Here is a 22588-nt window from a genome sequence, read left to right as displayed (position 1 = left end):
GGAAAGTGGATGACAAATAAAGTTACAAGAGAAATTGATACTACTTGGTGAGCAGCAGAGCTATTAAACTAGACAAAAGATGGCTTTTGTGAGAGCTGATTCTGAAAAAGGATTGAGGTTGGGGGCTGACTCAACTTCATATGCAAATCTGGCTTGAGTAGAATTTGTGTATTTGTTTGTTTGATTGGTTGAGTGTCCTTGTCTCTGGGCATTCTTTCTCCTTTTATAGGCGAATTAGCCTAACTGCTTGTAGCTTGGTTCCTGTTCGAAAGCAACTGAGGGGTAGTGACCCATCAGTAATTTACGTACTCTACCATCTAGAAAGTGTTTTTGCGTTGAGAGTAAACTGATTTCCATAAAGTGTCAATTCTTTCAAGCCACTAGCCTTTGCATTAAATGTGGAATCATCATTTTGCCTTGGGTTGGGCGAATGGGTTTGATGCTAGGCCTTCTGGCAAAGTCATGCCTTCTTGGTTCTTGTTGGGCTTCTGTTCCTTTAGCCCAAAGTTCAAATATTAACCCAAACAAGGGTATTCTGACTATGCTAGATATGGTGTACTCGAATCTAAAGGGTGAGATTGCTAAGTTAGAGGTTATTTATATCCGGGTTTTCAGATAACCTGAAAAAAAAATTCTTGATCAAAGGATCACAACTCCAGCCACTTTTTTATTTTATTTTTATTTTTAATTTTTAATTTTATCTTCAAGATACAAGCTGACTATGGGTCTGATCTTCTAGCTTAATCGATTCTGGTAGCCTTGCATAAGGATCCTGCATGCACTTTTCTAAAAATTCTTGCTTAACATCGTCTAGGTCCCGCCTCGGCGCTAGGCTTCTAGTCACTACTCCCATTAATCCTTCGACATTTGAAAATTAAGAAATGGCATCTAGACCTGCCTAGGTGCCGAACCTAGCCCACGTAGGTCGTGACTCTCACTTAGACCTTTATTGAAGAAGTCTTTTGCCCCCATGGCATGCTAGCTTCAATAGTTAGTGATCATGAACCTATTTTCATTGGCGAATCCTAGACTTGCCTTCTTTAAGCAGCAAAACACCACTCTTTGCAAAAACTCAGCATATCATCCACAATACGATCGGTGAACTGAAGTGCTAAATCATACCTTGGAACACTATTTGCGCAGTTTTGTAGGTGACAAACCCATGGACTAGATCTAGTGGTTGCCTTGGGCCAAGTGGTGGTGATAACAAAATTTGATTATACTAAGTTCATAGAGCAACATATTACATGCATTTAACTATTAAATGACGAAAGCATGCTTGTTTGCACTCAAAAAATAAAACTTAAACCATGAAATTCAAAGCCTAGTAGCTGTGGTGAACCAATGACTCAACTCAAATAAGAAAGAGAGTTGAGATTTGTTTATACCTTTGCAGTTCATCTTTGCTTTGCAATGCATCAAGCTCATTAATTCTTGTATGCATGATCTCATTCTTAATATCTCTAGAACTTACCTTACACCCCTCATTGCATTCATCAATTCATGTACGAACTTGGAAGTGATAAAGACATTTGTGTCTTCGTTTGAGCCTTTCTAACTAACCCTTATTATTATTTTCCCAAGTTAGCCATTTTTGAGCTATTATGGGAATCTTTTATTCTTAAACCTAAATTTACTACCCAACCTTGTTTAAATACTCATACCCTTTTTTTAAAGAGAAAAGGAGAAAAAGAAACAACCAAAAAAAAAAGTTGTTTGCTGTAAGAAGAAAGAAAAAGGATGTTTTCACCAAAGTGAAATAAAGTTTAAATTCTGTTCTAAGTTATGATGTGCTTCATGGGTTTAAAGTTATTAATCTCTCATATATAATTATAAAGTTCTACAAGTTATTTAGGTTTTATATTTTCCATACCGTCTTCATTGTTTAGCCAAAACCGTAATAAAGTTGCTATTAATCCAAGGAATTACTTGATTTTGATACCGAGTTATGTGGACAAGCAAGCATATGACAGTATGTTCAATGAGATCACTTGAGCAAAACAACTTAACCCACAAATATGAGTGAGTGCGTGAATGCTTTGTGAGAAGCTCACTTGTTTGTATATGACGATTTTAAGAAACTTGGAACTGTATTGACATGGCTATTATATACACTACACTCCAAGTTAGTTCGATTCAAATTTGGTTAGCTCTTTGATATTGTCGTGAACTATTGTTGCTTATTTCTTAAAAGTTATATCATGGTTTGTGTTATCTCTAAGATTAAAATTTGGGATGCTAGCTAAAAATTTGTTTGCATCGAGTTTGTGTTTTGTTCGAGGACTAGCAAAATCTATGTTTGGGGGTATTTGATGTGGTCATATTTTCATACATTTTTCATCGTATATTTCCTTTGAATTTTGTATGTACGAATATAAATTTTGTTTAATATTACATAATATTGAATTATACATGAAATGAATGAGTAAGATTGAAAATTGAAGAACTAAATAGTTGTGAAAATCAATTATAATAAAAAATCACATGTAGCATTGAATAATACATAATTATAAAGGCACGACTAGAAATTTAAACATGTTTTGCTAAGATTTTTTTTATAATACAATATTTTGTTAGGATAACTATGACCATGTATGTGTATAATATATTTTTGGCAGTAACCTTATTAGCTTTTACCATAGAGTTAATGCTTGCGTTTTCCTTTTGGGATGAGCTCATTTCTACACTTACAAATAACGTATCTTCACCATACAAATTCATATTGGAACTTCTTAATTTCCATAGTCGAGTCAAAGATTGTTTAGCCATCGAAATATATCAAAATAAATCAACAGTCCATCATGAATATACTACTGGAGTTATGCAAAAAAGAAGTTGAAAATGGCGATTTCGGGTAACTGCAACAATTTCAATAGAGCAAGAATCTAATTATTGCACAAAGACATATGCATTGCAATAAAAATATAAGACTACATCGGTTTTGGGGATCAAAATGACATGAGAATGCTATTCAATTGATTTTAGGAGAGACCTAATTACTAACGTTTATGATTTCCGTTTTTTTTCTTTCTTTTTCTTTAATAAGCACTTAAAGTCCATTAGTGTTTAGGGATTTCAATTGGCCTTTTGATACCCTTCTTATTGCCGAGGGTTTTGTAAGGAGATTCATTCTCCTTGTTTTTCGTTATTATCTCACAAAACACATCATTGTGAAAATGAAGGTTGAGGCAATGAGGAAGAGATTTAGAATTTTTTTTTCTTTGCTAAGGCTATGATGTAATCTGATAATGAGTATTTAATTTTCTTTTAGCATTTTTACTATCAAGTTTTTATTCTATATTGAGTATTTTTTTGCTATTTGTAATGTGATTGGTTTTTATTTACAAGCTTGATCACTATCTAGGTTTCAATTAAGTTGATTTGACGCAATTGCCCCCCAAAAAAAAAGTTGATTTGACGCAAGTTAAGAGTAGATGTCATACTTAACTTGGGATTAGCTTTTTGCAATTGATATGAACATTTATTTGCAGATGTCATGCAATTAGGGTTTATGTGATTTTCCAAAGATTTCCATAGCGGTTAATAGGTTCTTATTTAAATTCGTCTATATGCCATAGAGGATTGATGCATACGAATACTTTTAATGCAACCAGAAGTCATAATCATTAAATAAGGTAGAGAAAACTGATTATCAATATTGGTGAATTATTTGTTCCTATGACCGGCCTAAGAAGACCAACTCATTCAAGAAATAAATCACAACCAAATCCAATCAAGGATTCAACGAGATAATCCCAAAATATTATTTAATTAATAATATCTTCGGGATATTTCTCTCCTCCATCCAACAGATGACACACTGCGGTCAACTGGACATCGACACATGGCGCGAGATCCCTCTCCCAATGGGGAAAAAACTTATCTGGGGCTTGGCTTGCCACAAGACGATGTTGAGTGGCACTATCATCTACTCAAAACATGCCACGTGGTAAACTTTAAATATATTTTTACCATAATTTTATATTTAAAGCTTTCATAATAAATATTATTCCTAAATAATAGTTTAATTCATCTAATATTCTATAATTTTCCTTTCTTTCTCTATCTCATTTTCTTCTTAGCTTGTCCCAAAGAACCACTTTAGAACCAAAGAAACCATCAACCATGTTGTGGTTGAGAAAATCAATCATCCTATAAATCATCGCCTATGTGGATGCAAATTTTTGTCTTCTTCTTCTTGGACAAAATTGCACCTACAAAACAATTAACACCTTAGGTCAAGGCCAAGAGCCTCATGCGCCCACGATGAATTGGGGGGGGGCTTTGGCCGAAGAACCTCCGATGCCAAAGTTAGAATTTAGAGAGAAAAGTATTTGGAGAGTTTTTGGTAGTTTTGCAAGAGTATCAACTTAGCTTTTTAGAAGAAATAGGGTCATATATATAGGGAATGGGCTGTGGCCGGCCTTTAAGTGTGTTTTGGGGTGTTATTTGGTGATTCAATTAGCAATTAATATATTAATTAGGTATAAATATATTAATTGGCTAATTATCATAATAAAAGAAATGTTTTGGGAGGTTTTTGGAGGTTATGGAATGAGGATGGATGAGACAAATTTGAACTTGTTACCTATTTTGGGTACTCCTGATTTGGTTGATGGATGATTCTCCACTGCTCACCTGTAGGAGACTCGGTATGCCTCGAGGGTAAATTTGTCATCTTCACCCAAAAATCTACGTGTCACTTTGTGATTATTTTTTGCTCCACAGCCTACGTACATTTTGAATAAATCAATAGAACCATAGAAGCATCTTTATCTATATATTTTGTTATCTTTTTATGGGGTTGGAAATTATGTACACCAAATTATGAGAATTTTTTTGCTTGAAAATGGTAGATTCAATTTGTATCATCTTTGTTGGATATGAGAGATTCGTGAGTTAATAATCAAGTCAAGTTCATATGAAGAAATCAGCTACTGAATTGAAAAAAAAAAAGAGGACAAAATCGGTTGCTTTCTAGATTATATGATATGAAATGTTAGAGAAGGTGGGTTCTTAATGTTTTTTCAGATTTTTCAAACAAAAGCAACAAAACAAAGGAAGGGGAAGAGAAGGCAATACGCGGTTGGGAAGAAAAGTAGAAAACCTGACAAGAAAAAGGAGAGGAATTGAGGAAAAGAATGGGACATTATATAAATCGAATGTTGTTATTATTTAGTAGAAAATTCTATTATGTAAATTTTAAATATAAAATTATAAAAAAAAATACATAATACTTACTAAGTGACATGTTTTGAGTGGACGGTAGTGCCAATGAATATTGTTCAGTGGCAAGCCAAGCCTCACACAAGTTTTTCTCCTCCACATGGCCGACCACATCTCCGCATAAATACCCCATTTTTCACCAATTTTTTTGTAAGCTTTTGCTACACAATTAAGCCACAAACTCTCCCTCTCTCATTTTAGAGAAACTAACTTAAGCATCAGATTTACAAAAAATAAGCTAAGAAGGTGAGGTCCAATTTACAAAAAATCAACGATTAACCCTAAAAGTCAACGATTAAGCTAAGAAGGCGGATTTGGAATCAATGCGTCGAAATAAGCTAAGAAGGGTCCCCGTCAAATTTACAAAAAATCAACGATTAACCCTAAAAGTCAACTGATATATATATATATATATATATATATATATATATTATACGGGACAACTCATTAATCAATATAGGCCCACTAAGCCCTACATAGTCTCTAGTAATACTGATTTTAATATTAAGATCAATTCGTAGCATATTGTCCAAAAGTCAAGTCTCTATCGAAGGTGAGGTCCACAACCTTACATAAGTCAATCTGGAACATCCGCCCATGGATTTCCGATCTGTAACTTCCCAAAGTCCACACTATGCTTTTAGAACAACATACTAAAACTTCTTTACGATCTAATTGTTGGATCTCCGCCAATCGCAAATTCAAGTGGCGGTTAACGTTTGATTTTACAAACTTTAGAAATTCAATTCGGGAAGATCCGTACATCGAATTCTTGATCTGTAAGTTCCTAATGTCCACAAATATTACGTACTTTCATGTATTAATGTTTGATGCCAATCCAACGGTCGGATCGTCTATTCATATAATAACCAATTGGCAGCCAACTAGGCGGTCCACTACGAAACTATATTAAAACATCAGGATTTCACTAAACGGATGTCAATTATGGAATCGGGGCATCAAATTAGCCTAGGATGGTCAGTTGGGGTCTCGGCCCACGTGCCGCCACAACTTACCAGAAAAATTAACTATTTCAAAAAATTACCAAATTTCATAGAAATGAAGATCTCAATGAGTAGAGAAAGTCTTATACATGTGGCCAAGTCCAATTTGGCCAGGAAAATCCCCAATTTGTCTCAAACTCGTCAGAAACCCCAAAAAGGGCGACCTTCGATTCGACTTCTCCAATGCTCCATCGCCTCCAAGGTTGTTTGGGGTTTGTTCCTAGGCTCAAGGAAAGTCTAATAAGGGTGGTGGTTGACGGAGTTTGCTTCAGGAATGGTGGATCGCTGCCATGAGCCCCATCGCACCCACCGTGCAATTTTCACAATTTCCAGGCCAATTTCTGTTGCTTTTTGAGTGGAAATGGAAGAGGGTAGGATGCTAGGTTGATTTCAAGGGGTGAGTAGCTTTAATTCGCTGGAAAAATCATTGTGAAAGGAATCGGGAATCATGGATTCCTCCGGGTTGGATCGTGGGTCGAAGGGGGTCCGGTTTGGCTGGTTTCTTCTTCTCTCTCCTTTCCCTCCTTTCCCCCTTCTAATTGGTCCATCCTCTTCCTTTCCTTCCCTATTCTCCTTTCCTGATTGGGCAATCCCTTCCCCATCTCTCTTTTCTTCCTCCTCTCATCCGTCTCTCTTTCTCTTTCCTCTTCTCCACTCTTCATCACAACCATCCACGTGGCTCAATCAGATTGCTCCAAAAAATCTGGAGCCTTCTAGAGTGAAGGTTAAATTTACTAAAATGCCCCCGACTTTAAACGTTAATAACTTCTTCGTTAAAGCTCCAAATTACGTTTTGTTTACGCTCACGCGTTTGTAGTGAAGTGCACTACGAGGATACGCTAAAAGAATGTTTCCTACATCTCCCAATACGCTGGTCAATGAAAGTCGACACCCTCACCTTTAGGGGCACTTTCATCAATTCACTCATTTAAAATTAATAAAAACGTAAAATTAGGGACGGGTTGTCACAATCAAGATTGAAGATGGCGGATTTTTGCTATCACACTACTCTTGCTAAAAAGTTTTGAAGTTCCATATCCACCTCTTTCAATAGGAGCAAAAGTTTGACATCAATTTGGTTTAGGAAAGTGATTTCCACACTTTTTTTTTTACCTATTACATACCCCTGTTTATTCTGGCATTTAACTTCATTTGATTTATTCAATTCAATGATCATAAATCAAGAAAGAGTGTGTAAGAAGCTAAAAATGTGTGTGAAATCACTTCTTTTTAGTTAAATATGCCAGTTATAAGCATTCATAATATCTGCAAAATTTACAGCCAATCACTTAGAAACCAATATTTTTTTAAAACATTTTTTCTTAAGTTTTCAAAACGTTTGTAAAGCTTAATTAGATAAAACATACGCTGAAATATAAATTAATTTAAAAAAAATATGTCAAACCGTATAGTCAATTCCACTCCATTTAAAAAATATTGAGTTGCTTCAGTTTGTACGTTACTGTGCATGTATTCTAATTCATTAAAGCAAAATACAATAAATTCCCGGTAAACACACACACAAAAAAAAAAAAAACTAATTATAATTTCAAAAATATTTTAAAAAATTTGTGAATAACTTTTTTATATTTAGGTGCTAAAGTCGTAATTAATTTCATGGAGCAAGTTCTGCAATTATTCGCCTTATGATTACTAATGCATACAAAATAAAATATATGTTGTTTTCACATTATTTATTGTAATCTAATAGCTAAATTTTCAAGAATTATGTTGATTTGAGGCGTGGTTGGTCGCATTCTTATTTTCTGTCTTGCACATTTCTAACTTCCTCAATTTACAACTTTTTATCGTAAATAAGTAAACATGTCATTAGGAGAAAGTAAAAGTCGAACTTGATACATGTCAAGATTGGATTTGTTCCTAGTCATACATATTTTAACTAAACAATGTATCTGTGGCCTAGCTAAGAACAATTTTAGTGGAGTCTTTAAATAGGAACAACCACCGTATAAAAAGAGCATAAAACAAATACAAGAACAAAATGAATCTTCAATAGTTTGAAAAGTGAGTCACTAAAATATAGTAAAAAAATTAATAATTTAATGAGAAATTAAAATGGAAAAAACAAATAAAATATAAAAATTACACTCACGAGTAATTTTGTAATTCATTGATAAAAGTGCAGGTATAAAAGAAGAGGAAAACTAATGAAAATGGTTTGAAAACTTTGAGTTTTAATGATAAGGACAAAATAAAGAGTAAAGTGAATAGTACCAAAATTGACTTTTTAGTGTAAAAATATGGTTTTTCGTTAAAGTGAACAGTACCGGATGCTTTTCGTTAAATCAGAAGAAGTTATTGATAAGAGTGTGAACATAAAAGAAGTTGACGTTGATAAGAGCGTGAACATAGAGCGAGCTGTAAAGTGTAATGTTCAACGATTAAATTTATCAATACACAAAAACGAATTTTCCCAAAACCGTGATTTATTAGCAAAATGTAAATATTCGCATTTACCGCGCAATGACAGAGTGAAATATGAGATTTTTCTTTTGACCGAAATATAAGGAGAAAATAACAAAATGAAAAAGAAAAAGGTAACCAATTAAAAAAAAAAAAAAAAAAAAACGCGGCAGAGTTGAGCGTATGAAAGGTAGGATTATCGATTCCTGATTCACATTAAGCAAGCTCTGCTTCCCTCCTCTTCACGCGTCTCCCCCACGACTTTGATTTCCCGGTCATCTCTCTCTCTCTCCCCTCCCTTTCTCTCTCTAAAAACCTCTCGAATTTCAGTCATCTTTCCCATCAAATTCAAACGCATCGACTGCAAAAAACCCAAATCGAAGCGCAACCCAGAACACACGAACGGAGACGACGAACTGAGACAGAATGCTGCGCTCGTGCTACACGCTGCTCGAGCGCTGTTTGAGGTTGCGATGTGGTGGTGGGGGCGGAGGCGATGGCCTTTGGCACATGGACTTGGAGTCCCACGCCTCCGGTGACTACTCGATCGCTGTGGTTCAGGCCAATTCGAATTTGGAGGATCAAGGTCAGGTCTTCACCTCGCCCTCTGCAACGTATGTTGGTGTTTATGATGGCCATGGCGGTCCCCAAGCTTCTAGATTCGTCAACAACCATCTCCTCCCATATTTACACAGTATGGCTCTTTTTTCTGCTTTATTTTAAGCAAAAGACTAGAAATTTCAATATTTGAATGAGAATGTTTGAATTGGGTTTAAGGGTATATGATGAAATTGGTTTGGTAATTCAAAGACTTGAATTTGATTGTGTTTTTTGGTTCAAATTGTGAGATTTTTTGTGGGTTTTTAATAGAATTTGCGATGGAACAAGGGGGATTGTCAGCAGATGTGATAAAGAAGGCATTCAGTGCCACTGAAGAAGATTTTTTGCATTTGGTGAAGCGATCTTTGCCAAAGATGCCCCAAATTGCTTCCGTTGGTTCGTGTTGCCTTGTGGGAGCAATATCAAATGATGTTCTATATGTAGCCAATCTAGGGGACTCGAGAGCTGTCCTTGGCCGGAGAGTTTCGGATGGTAAGAGGAGTCCGGTGGTGGCAGAACGCTTGTCCACTGATCACAATGTGGGAGTTGAGGAGGTCAGGAAGGAGGTTGAAGCACTACATCCCGATGATTCACATGCTGTGGTGTATATTCATGGAGTTTGGAGGATAAAGGGCATAATTCAGGTACAGTGGGATTCTTTTAATGAAACAATGCATGTTTGTTGCGAAATTATGAGTTTTTAAGTAGTGAATTTCGATTTGGTAATCTAGGAGTAAGCATTTTGGCCTTAGAAAAACTTGCGGACTGTGAATCCGAAACATTGTTTTATGTCTTTAGTGAATGAAACTTGTTCAACTTGTTCCTTGTATTCTTAGATTTCTAAAGAGAGTTGTATGTTCCAGGAACCCCCCCAGAGCATAGAACTGATTGTTTTCCATGCTTAGAAGTGATTGTTTTCCATGCATGAGATGTACACAACCCCCCCAGAGCATAGAACTGAAGCTAATGTAATTCTAGCGCGGTTACTTTTGTTTATCTCTATGAAACTTTATTGAGCTTGTGAATATTTGGTTTCATATTTTCAGGCGTAAAATATTTGCTAATTACATATTTCAATTTTGTTTGTGGGTTTAGAGATAGCACTATAGGAGTTAAAACTTAAATGTTATGGAGGATATGGTCTAAATGTTCTTTTATTTCAGGTGTCAAGATCTATTGGTGATGTTTATTTAAAGAAGCCGGAGTTTAACAGAGACCCCATATACCAGCAATTTGCGAACCCTGTTCCTATGAAACGGCCAGTGATGACTGCAGAGCCCTCAATCATTACAAGGAACCTTAAGCCACAGGATCTGTTTTTGATCTTTGCCTCAGATGGCCTATGGGAACAGTTGAGCGATGACGCAGCAGTAGAAATTGTTTTCAAAAACCCAAGAGCTGTAAGTTCCTGTACTTCACCTATTGTATACAGTAACATGCAACCAGGAAAATGTAGTGGTCCAAGTTTCATTTCTCCGCTAATTAGATATAAATGGTTACAGTAATAATAACAGTAGGACTTGAATAATCTGAATTTGTAAAAATATATTTCGGACATCTCTGTGACACAAAATCGGCTTAACAATTGCAGGGTATTGCAAAGAGATTAGTAAGAGCTGCTCTTGAAGAAGCTGCAAAGAAGAGGGAGATGAGATACAATGACATAACGAAAATCAAAAAGGGAATAAGGCGGCACTTTCATGATGACATCACTGTTATAGTAGTCTATCTTGATGACCACAAAAGCTCCTCGAAATGTAAATCTAAGAATATCATTGTTGGCTCTACCAGAGCACCTGCTGATATTTTCTCGGTCAGTGCGGATAAAGCGGAGCAGGATCTGCATCACATGATCTCATGAACCGAAGAAAACTTTAAATGGTTGATACCATTAGCATAGTTTAGTTCAGTAGCTGCAATAAAGGAAAACCATGTGAATAAGGTTAGGTTTTTTTTCGTTTCTGAAATGGTTGCAGTCTATTAGACAAAGAATGTAATAGCATAGGTATACAAGCAGGTTTGAATGCAGATTGATAGCAAACTCCAGAAGTTGAAGTACCAATTTTGTGACCTTTTCCCCTCTCAAATATTTTAATGACAAGTTCTGCTCTATACGTCCCTCATCCTGGTATCTTCATGGGACTGACTTCTCATTTGTTCGATAGATTATTATTGTTAATGTTTTTGTTTTTTGATACAATGATATTATTTACACGATAGGAGTGGGAAAATAAATTGATATCAAACTTGTCGTTCACAATATTCAAACCTACGACCTTTTGCTTGCAAGTAAAAAGGAATACTACTAAACTATAATACTAGGTTATCATTTGTTTGAGAAGATAATTTTACGACTTTGTTAGTTGTTTCACTTGTGAGTTGTTTATTTACTATAAGATTAGAGTTAGAAGAAAGCTCTTTATCCGTTGGATATTACTTGCTTGAAATGAAGGAAGTTATGAAACATGAGTATATGAATATAAGAGAAAAGGAATGGGTATGAGTATGAATAACTTCAATACCCTCGTGTTAATAAACGCAACAGAAGTAAAGATAATTCGGGCAAGAGCACTTGCCATTGGATTGGGAACCAAATTTACTCTCATTTTGTTAACACAGCACTAAGTTGCCCAAGTTTGAAGATGAAAAACCAACTTCTTACAATTATGAAGTCATTCGTTGTTACCTGTAAATCACAGGATTGACGCACGGAATGAAAAAAAAAAAAAAAACATAAGCGTAGAAGAAATTTATCCCTATGTATCAAACTGAAATTGGCCTATAAAAAAAATGAGTCATTACATACAACGAGTCAAGTATTTTCGTAAATTTTCAAAGCACCTAGAGACAAAAAAAATTAGCGCAAAAGAAATTTATGCCTATGTACCAAACTGTAATTGGCCTATAAAAAAATGAGTGATTGCAAAGAACGAGTCAAGTATTTTCGTAAATTTTCAAAGCACCTAAAGTCATGCCAGCAATTTCTCTAATAACCTTAAAGCCACCACTCATCATGAGTCCAAGTATTACTCCGTAAACAACACGTTGGGGTCGGTCTTTGTTCAACCTAGTCATTGTCTTTCTTTCACTTTCTTGGAAAATTCTAAAGTAATAATTTGTTGACTAGTAAAGTCAAGCACTCAAAGACCAACAACAGTTGTAGAAGAAAAAGACTAGCGAGTAGACCATTGACTGAGTAGGCCTGAATCATTAGGCATTAAGTGACAGAGAGAACAAGACGGTTCAAATTAGCATTTCATGCCTAGTTTGAAATCAAACTTACCATTTTCACGTCTCAACCCAATCTCTCTCTCTCTCTCTCTCTCTCTCTCTCTCTAAAATGGTCACTTTTGTTCACATATTGATCTTAACATGCTCATGTTTCACTGCACTATTGTGCTGTTGGAGCTCAGAGCAAGGGAATGAGACAGATAGGCTAGCACTGCTAGCCATCAGAGCTCAAATAAAGCAGGACCCTCACAGGGTCATAAGCTCATGGAATGATTCCGTTCACTTTTGTCAATGGCATGGAGTCGCCTGCAGTCCACAACAGCACCAGAGGGTCACCGTGTTAGACCTAAAGTCTCAAAATTTAGTGGGGTCCCAACCCCAACAGATAGGGAACCTAAGCTTCTTGAGGGCACTTCACCTCCAAAACAATAGCTTCAGTGACAAAATCCCTCCAGAAATTGGCCGTTTGCACAGATTGCAGGACTGCGTTTAGACAATAACTCACTTACCGGCCCTATTCCTGTCAATGTATCTAGCTGCTTCAACCTCATTAATCTCAATGTTGGTTACAACAACCTGGTGGGGAAAATTCCACCAGAAATTTCCACCTTATCTAAGCTTCAATTACTTGTGTTGCAAGTGAACGATTTAACTGGAGAAATCGCTCCTTCGTTTGCCAACCTCTTGTCTTCAAAGATATTTCGTTTGAATGGTAATAATTTGGAAGGAAGCATCCCTAGTTCTCTAGGCCAATTGAGAAATTTAACTTATATCTCATTGGCTTCATGTGCATTATCTGGTGTTGTTCCCCCATCTATTTGTAACCTCTCTGCTCTCGTTGGGTATGACTTGTCCCAAAACCAACTTCAAGGGAGTATTTCCTCATACTTGGGCAACACTCTTGCTAATCTCCAGTACTTTTACTTCAATGGGAACAAATTTACTGGTTCCATTCCTCTCTCGATATCCAATGTCAAAAATCTAGCGGAATTCGATGTTTCAGAGAATGAACTCATTGGACAAGTGCCAAATTTGTAGAACTTCGTTAACTTAGAATCATTGGGTATGGGGAACAACCACTTCACAGGTAACATCCCAACCGACGTTGGGAAACTCTCAAAGCTTGGGCGATTAGGTCTTCAATTATCAGGGAGCATCCCATCCTCTCTAGGAAATTTGAAAATGTTAACAATACTCTTATTGCAAGGAAATAATCTTGAGGGCAGCATCCCTTCAAGAATCTAAGTGAATTGGATGTCTCCAATAACATGTTATCCGGAGAACTTTCTGGTAGTTTTGGCAATTGTGTGAGTCTGGAAGTCCTACACTTGCAAGGCAATTTATTCAAGGGACAGATTCCTTCTTCTTTTATCTCATTGGAACGGATTCAAGATTTTGATATTTCTCGCAACAATTTGTGGGGTGAAATTCCACGTTTTCTAGAGGGTTTTTTTCTTGAAGAAGCTGAACCGGTCTTTAAATGAGTTTCATGGGGCAGTGCCGGTTGAGGGTGTTTTTGAACATCTAAGTGTGACTTCAATTATGTGGCGGCATTGCTGATCTTCAGCTGCCCGAGTGCAACACTAAAGAATCCAAGGGTGGTGGAGGATTGTCTCATAGCTTGATGCTAATAATTTCAATGTCCGGGGTTATAGGTATAGCTATGGTTTTGTCTCTTGTATTTCTTCTTCCCTCAAGAAAGGAGAAAAGAAAAGAAATGGAAATGCCAACAATGTCAAACTCTATTTTGAAATTGTCATTTTCCTCTCTCCTAAAAGCTACCGACGGGTTCGCTTCAGCAAATTTGATTGGTGATGGTAGTTTTGGGTCTGTGTATAAAGGTGTACTTCTTGACGATGATAGAGAACAGATTGTTGCTGTAAAGGTGCTTAACATGTTACGCCGGGGAGCTTCCAAGAGCTTCATAGCCGAGTCTCTGTATCCTATTAGACGATAAAGCAGTCTAACTTAATGCTTCATTAGGCTGTCAGTTTTATTTATTTATTTATTTTTATGGATTGTTTTCTTTGATACAAATAGGTTTATTGATGTCTGATGAAATAAGAGAGTGTTTGAAACTGTTCTTGGAACCAATTTTTAGCAAAAGTGCTAGTGAATCTTAGAAAAGCACTTGAGGTGCTTTCTGGACGAAGCACATAACTCGTGCTTTCTGGAAGAAGCACATAACTGATGCTTCTTTAAAATGCACTTCAATTGTTTTTAGAACCCAAAAATACATTCACCAATTGTAGTTTCAGTTATTTTAAGAGGACTTTCAAATGAGTCGTAAGTCTAAAAGACTTGAAAGATTTGGGAAAAACAGGATGACAAATGAGCTCTTTCTACCACTTTTACGAATATGACCTATTAGTTATTAATCAATTTCAAAACATACAATATTACTTTTCTTGTAAGCAAGAGAGAACCTTTGCTAGAGATTGAAGTTGAACAAGATCAGTATATCACTTTGTCATGTTTTCTTGTGTTGGGTAGGGAGATGAATATAGAAGAAGGGACGTGAGAGGAATTTGAACAGTTTCTTTCTGCTTTCTGCTTTGAGCTTTTGTCGTTCGTAGGAAAAGTGAAGTAATTTTCCAATGTGTTTTCGGAGCCTCAATATGACTTCTTTATATAGGAAAAATTCACCAACCCAACATCTACAATCTTATACAATTACAAAGGATGCTGTAGCAAAATAGTGAGAACTATTTTACCCAGTACAAAAGTCTTCAATAAACAATGAAAACTTATCCAACCCACATGGGCATCCATACTTACAACAGCATTAAGGTGTTCTAATATATAGTGCAGTTTTTGTTATTTCGATTGGATGATAACAAAGGTTCCTGAACTTTACGTCGTGTTAGTTTTTGTCCTTGAACTCTCTGTAGGCATCGAAATTTTAAAATTTTGATGTCTACACTGTCATATTAGTTTCTCTCATCCTCCAACTTAACTGTGTGTTGCATAAGCGATCCTTCTGTCAAATTTGTCTTCTTTTGTTTAAATTTAGGGGTATAGTGATCTTTCAATACAAAAAAAAAAAAATCTAGTTTATTTAAAAAAGAGAAGAGCTGGCTCCTTAAGGTTAAGGAGGAGTTCCTCCTCATATACTTCGTAGCCTATTCATAGAATTTCATGCTTATGATCGGAGTCTTTTATATTATAATTCAATATGTAAAGATCATCTCGGCAACAAATTAGTTAAAAATAAGATCGTTTAGTCAATCCTTAAGGAATAGGTGACAAAGTAGTTTAAGGAGGTTTCCTCTTCAATCCTTCAAGAGCCAAGTCTTTCTCTTTAAAAAATATATTTTCTTATTCTTAGAATGAAATTCCTATTTTAGCCCTCAACTTAACGGGAAAGTTGATGGAGTTAACGAAAAGGACTAGAAGTGCAACAAATGACATAATTCAAGGATGGAAGAAACTATTAATAGAGTTTAGGGACGAAAACTAAACTCGTGATATAGATTAAGGACCTTCACTAGAATTTAGCCTTTTATTTCTCCATAGAAGTTTTTTTAAATAATTTTTTTTCTTCTTTTATTATAAAATAAAAAGTATTCCAAATTTTTTTTTTTTAAATATAGTTTTGTCTAAACAATATAAAGGATAGAGAAAGGGGGTCGGTGGTACAAAGAGAGATGTGTATTTGTGAGGTGTATGTTATGTCACCGCATTGTGCCTTTATTTATAGTAGTAGGGAAGATAAATTTCTTATCCCAATAAGATTACAACTTTAATAGGATAATATCTAGTCTAAGAGATATCCCAGATATGATAGGATTTACATGATCACATTCATAATCTAATAAGATTGCAACACTCCCCTTGAGCGTGTAAATACTCAAGTAAATGGCGCATCAGGTCTTTAGTGATGAAACAAGTACAGTTGATGAAATCGTTGGCACAATGAAAGAATGTGAGTCTTAGATAAACGGAAGAATGCATAAAAGGTAAAACTCACAAAACCTCGCTATGTTAAAACCCAAGGTGGGATAAAAACTCATAGACTAAGAAGAAAAGTGAGAAGTTGCATTAAGTCAAAACTATATGTCTTCTGGACTCAAGTAGAAGAGCTCACGAGGGTATGACCAGCCCATGATAGGTGCCTCGTCAAAACCTAGTTAGGTAGTAGAAACCCAGTGAGATAAATGCTCCTAATCGTAGGGAAAAAGAGTACATTAAGGTGAAGTGAGTATACTTCTGGATACCCCCTGAGTTTGAAAAAACTTCCAAATGAGAATTATAAGCATTGCATATGAATAGCTTGGCATACCAATTCCTCGGACAAGCTTCTGGAAGGTTGACTTCAACAGTGATGTTGTGAAAAAGTCGGCAAAGTTGTCTACGATTGGCTTGCATGACTTCATTCTCTTAATGGTTTGCTAATGTGATATAGACGCAATATGTCTTGGTGTTGACTTCGTTGATGTATCATGCCTTGGTCGGGTGGATACATGTGGCATAGTCTTCACGGATTGTCGCCAGGACTCAACGATGGATGAAAAAAACAGTTACTTCGAATATGCTCAACAAGAACTCTTAACCATGTCTTACATGTGGTGTAGCGAGGTGAGTCTTGGAACGGTTCTAACATTTCGCAACTAAGGTCATATTATGGACCTACAAGATATTACTTTATCCCTAACAGTAAAGACATAACCATTTAAAGACGTGCATTGTGCGGGTTCGATAAGTAACCAGTGTCAGCATAACAACAAGGCAAGCATCTTTCCGAGGATGTAGAGGATCAGATCTGCTCAGCATGCGTTGGGATTAACCCAAGTCCTAGTACCTTCAAGGTAATGGAAAAAAGTATTTAATACCAACTCAGTGGTTGCACGTAGGTGCAGTGCTGCATCTTTACCAATATATCAACAACAAATGAGATGTCATGTCTAACGCAATAAGCTAAGTACAACAAAAAGCAAAGTTGAACTCAGATATGGAACTTCGAATTCCACAACCTCTTCAAGGGTTTCATTTGCATGTAGCCTATACTCAAAGGTAACACATTCGGGGTGTAGTTTGACCGGTAGACCAAAGTACCGTCATAACAACGCTTGAACTTCGGGTCAAGGTATAAACGAGTTTTCCTAAGATCATTCATCTCAAATTTCGTCTTCAGGTGTGAGGCAGTTTTCTCAAGCTTTTCCAGAGTCTTAATGAGATTCGTGTTAAGGACATAAGCTGTAACTTTAGCAATTCAGAATAAGATTTCATAGTTTAATACGCAAGGGAATAATTTATTCATATCCCTGACTGATCAAATAACCACTTAGATGAGTATACCACATCTGCCAGATTGCTTCAAACCATTAGTGAATGCCTCAAACAAGTTAAGAGGGTGTTACGTGGTCTGGAACTATTTGAACCAATCCATGTTATTATTTGGGAATTTATATATAAATCTCCGTATCAATATCTCCATGGAGAAACACTAACCACATTTTATAGTGCTGCAATTAATCACAGGGCGTTTGAGAGAAACCTTGCGCCGTAAACCATACATCATGTCGCATTATTTCACTCATCTCATTATACTTCCTTTCCCACTAATATCACAATAAGGTTACCTTGGGTAGTGTAGGAACGATAGTTCTAAACACACTTTGGTAAGGAATTAACCTAGATAGTAATTTCGGTTGTCCAATCAGTTTTACGTTATCACTAATCAACGGAACCTGGTTCAATATCGTTGCTTTTCATTTATGTTGGTAGCTACCATATAAGTGAAAATAGCATCGATGATAATCTTATTCCAATTCCATTATCTCATCCAAACTAGTATACTAGACTGAGAACTTCAAGTCTCGGGAGTAATCTGGATTAACCTCATGAGATAGAAATGATTCAGAAGGTGATCGAGTATATATTCATTTTGTGCCATAATCTTCCTCTTCTAGAGAAGTGAATCCAATTAACCAAGTGATCTGTCGTGCTTCAGGCCGAGAGAAATTGATTGGCTATCCGCCAATGTACCAGACCTCCAATAGGGGTGGCCAAACTGTCTAATAGGGATGCCACACCCTACGGGGATGTTGATTCAACATCCGTTAAGTTCGTCTATCCTTGCAGGCATATTTACAACTGGTACATGATCTCGTCACTTTAGCTAGATCAGAGGAATACGTCTGGAGAAACATTCTGAAAGCTAAAAGTTGCTTATCACACTTGTGCGGTATAGGGATTGAGATGAGACATAATGGGCAACATCCACGCAAATTCGCGTCGTTCTATAGGAGCGTTAACATTCTTATCTCCCCCTAATGGCGGGAAGATTGTCTGATTGAAGTGATAATCTACAAAATAAGCAGTAAAGAGATCGATTGCAAGGGCTCTAAAGAACTAGTGCAAAGGATATTCATAATCGACAAAGATTCACATCATTCTTTAAGGACCCATATTGGTACGTTGTGGCAGTGCAACTTAGCACATGGAATGCATACCCAAAATATGTAAGGATCAAATGTCAGGTTTGTACCCAGTAACCAATTGTAATGTCAAAAAATAGATTGGGTGGCAATGGGCCTCAAGGCGAACCAACATAGCGATGTACAAGATTGCATAACCTAGGTAGAAACCAACGGCTTGGTGCGTTCACCAAGGTCTGGGTGATCAATTAAATTGCGCTTATGATCATTCTGTGAGGCTGTTTTGGGATGAACATGAGAATTTTATGTCTAATTATAAACTCAAAATAAATGCAATACTTATCGAAGCATCTTTGATATACTGCGGCATTATCCAGTCTTCTAGACTTTATGGGATAATTAGGGTGGTGATCTCTTAAAAACGGCCAAGAAGTTTAGCAGTAATGTGTGTTGACAAACATGTGACCATTTTGTCAATACATCAGCCAAAACCATAAATATTTATATGGTCTGCATTTTGGTTGGATTAGTCCACATATATTCCCTTGAATCCACTGTGAAAGGAGGGTAGTTTCGTATCTTTGTTAGGGATGTTATAGAAATAAAATTTCCCAAACGAGTAGGCTTGGCAAAGTGTGCTTGTAGGCACATTATCCTTATGTCGAGTAAAAAGATGCGGCGTGGCATCATTATACAACCTAAGTGTCCTAAATGGTCGTGCCAAGGCAAATAAAATGCTCGAACCACTCAATTCTAGGTTGGCCACATGTGGCGTATCCTAGTTGGGAGGCAGCACATTGGTCCTAAAATATAGCTTCGGTCTTGTATTTTGGAGGTGGTGCAAAGATATTCCACTCAATTTTCTTTAGTGGTTTCATTCATGATCATTATTCTCTCGAATATCCTTAAGGCTCAACGATGTTCTTCCCGAATGAATATAAGGTCTCTTAAATGGTAATTTAGTACTATTCATACAATGAGGAGTGTGCCAATGCTATTAATCAGGTTGGATAGACCTGAAGTTGTTGCTAGAGCTGCAATTTAGGTATAAAGTTAATGTGCGTAGTATCACATTCATTCAGACAACTAACTTTCCCACATTTGTACCTGATCACGTGTTTAATTGAATTCGGTCACATGTATTAGAAACATGATTCAATTAACTTATATTTGAGGACAACATCGATAAGATTATACATAATGAAAACAAACACCAAACACGAATCGAAGAACATAGAAAAATGTCCACAAAGTAAACCAAAGTTACTATAGGGATTCGGCCAACAAGGTCATTCATGTCAAAATTTTTCTCCTCCAACAGTGTTCGGTGGAGCAAAATTAGTCTCACATATTGACTACGAGAGTGGTGCTCCTCAATGACATTGGTAGGGGCACAAATAGGTGCATAACTAATGATCTATTCCATAACAAAAACGGAAGTAGATTATGCTAGGTTGAGGTTTAGGAACATTATCTGGTATTCTTGAAGTTTTAGGTCTTAGGTGTCGAGGATCACGCTTCGGGCGTGATACCAAACCTTGACAAGCCTTTATTCTACCATATGTTGTAAAAACAAGCTCGAAATTAGATTGTGAGAGGGACAGACCCAGACTTGGGTTCGTAAGGTTCGAGCCAAAGCTAAAGAGGCCTGTTTAGTATGCCTCTGCTGAAGCAGAGTATACATTTCGATGGGCCCCAGCTGAACTGGGTATCACCATTTGGTAGACTCCAGTCGAAGTTGAGTATATGTTGTTCTGTCACATGTGTGGTAGTAATCAGATTCAAGAATTGGTAAACTTCTGCTCTATACACTATTGCTTCAAGAGCGAGTTAGAAACAAAGAAAGACGAGAAATGTATTCTCCAATCAAAATTTGATCAAATTTATAAACTTCAAAATCGTACTTTTTTATGGACGTATTCACGGTGTGCTTTAGGCAATATCTTTCATGATTAGATGGTCCATAGGAGCAAACCAAATAGCCATGGAATCCTCGTTAGGGAGGTACTTCCATTTGTTATGCTTCGAGCATAAGTCTTCGGATGAAGATCATGGCATAGGCTTATTTAGCTCTTCCATTCCATTGTTGGCTTCAATGGTTTCTCAACTTCTTGATAGTCAAGTGGAGATTCACGTCTTGTACCCACATAAAGTGGTTTCTATTAGAAACATCCAAACCAGTGAAATCGAACTTGTCATAGTTCGACAATCCACTGAATGGAAAGAACAAGATTGTGATTGGTGCTATGGGAATGAACATCCATAAGAATTAAAGTTAGAACATTCGAGTTCTAAGACATGGTTTACATGAAAAACGTCGGATTTTCGTGGGTATGTTGTTTTTTGAAAACTTCGGGTTTCAAGGGCACTAAATTCGAAACTATAAGTTCGAGTTTAGTTATGAACTTCCAGTTCATAAAAGGAGGTATATGTAAGAACAACAAATACAACATACAACTAAGTGTAGTGGATTTGGGTTGCTTCAGGAACTCAAGTGTGAGTGCGTCGGGACTACGAAAGGGAGTTAACAGTTCAAAGCAAAAATGTAAAATATTGAATCGTTGACGTCAAAAATGGGCTTAAGGCCAATAATTTTGGATGTCTTGTCAGTTTAATGGATTGCTAGTCACTTTTAATTAATTCAATAGATCAAGACCATTCAGGGTCGATCGAAGAAGCAAAATATTACAAAATTTTAGGCCATATTTTGGACTAGATAGCTGTAGGCCACGCAAAGGGAAAGCCCTAAAAATTGGTTAAGGCCATGAAATTGGATACCAAAAAAATATGGGTGCGGTTGAAAAAAAAAAAAAACACCCAAAATTGGCTTTGGGCTAAGAAAAGAGGCAGCCCAACATTGGATTGCTGGCTGTTATCAAATCTGCAAAGCCTAACACCTGCAGGCTGCAGGTTGGCCTTGTGTGAGGCTGCTGCAGGTAGGCCAACAACGTGCAAAAGCAAGCTTGCAGGCTAGCTGCAGTCACGGGCCTAGAGAAAAGAAAAAAAAAAAACATATCCACAGTAGCAAGCCTGCTGCTACAAAGCGGGCCAAGGGAAAAATTAGAAGGAGAAGCCCAATCAGCGGCTAGAGGCTGATTGAAGGTGGGCCAAGAGGAAGCCCGGTAAAGCAAAAAGCTTACTAGTATGCGGGTTGATATCTACAAATAGAGAAGCCCAGGCAAGTGGGCTTTGGGTTCCGTGCACAACTATGCCCAAAAGGGGCTGTTGTCTGTGCCAACACGACTTTGCTCACATCTTCGACGCGAATTCCTAGATTTTTATTTCTTTTTTTTCTCGATTTCTAGGGTTTGGAAAAACCCAAAATTGCTTATATTTTCTTTCGATTATTTGACCCACAAATTTCAAATAGCTATTTTATAATTGTGTAATGCATGAACACGAATATATATATATATATATTGACAATTATACGAACATATAATATATATATATATATATATCAGAAGGAAAATATAAATGTAAGGGTTCATGCATCATGGAAAATGTCTTCATGCTTCATAGTTGTTTTAACTATCTTAATTTATTTTAAAATAATTTGATTAGCAGAAAACAACTAAGCTAGTAGCTAATCTAAGAGATATATCAAATATAATAGGATTTACATAATTACATTCTTAATTTAATAGGACTTCAACAAATTTTATGTTTTTCATAACAATAACTTGATAAAATTTGCAAGCGAAATCTGCCCTTGTTAAAAAA

At 36.5% G+C, this 22588-nt stretch overlaps 1 protein-coding gene across 1 annotated transcript; it reads left to right on the top strand.

Moving 5' to 3' along the window:
* The first annotated feature begins 8859 nt into the window (after nt 1–8859).
* Nucleotides 8860–11377, top strand: LOC126585255 (probable protein phosphatase 2C 63). Its single transcript, XM_050249659.1, has 4 exons — nt 8860–9348; nt 9525–9898; nt 10418–10654; nt 10846–11377. Exons 1-4 carry the CDS (start codon nt 9081–9083, stop codon nt 11113–11115), a joined length of 1149 nt encoding a protein of 382 aa, XP_050105616.1. The 5' UTR covers nt 8860–9080; the 3' UTR covers nt 11116–11377.
* Nucleotides 11378–22588: the final 11211 nt, after the last annotated feature.

This window comes from Malus sylvestris, chromosome 10, assembly GCF_916048215.2.
Source record: "Malus sylvestris chromosome 10, drMalSylv7.2, whole genome shotgun sequence".
Taxonomy (NCBI): Eukaryota; Viridiplantae; Streptophyta; class Magnoliopsida; order Rosales; family Rosaceae; genus Malus; species Malus sylvestris.
The sequence above is the reverse complement of the archived record's forward strand: the minus strand, read 5'-3'. Positions and strand labels throughout refer to the sequence as shown.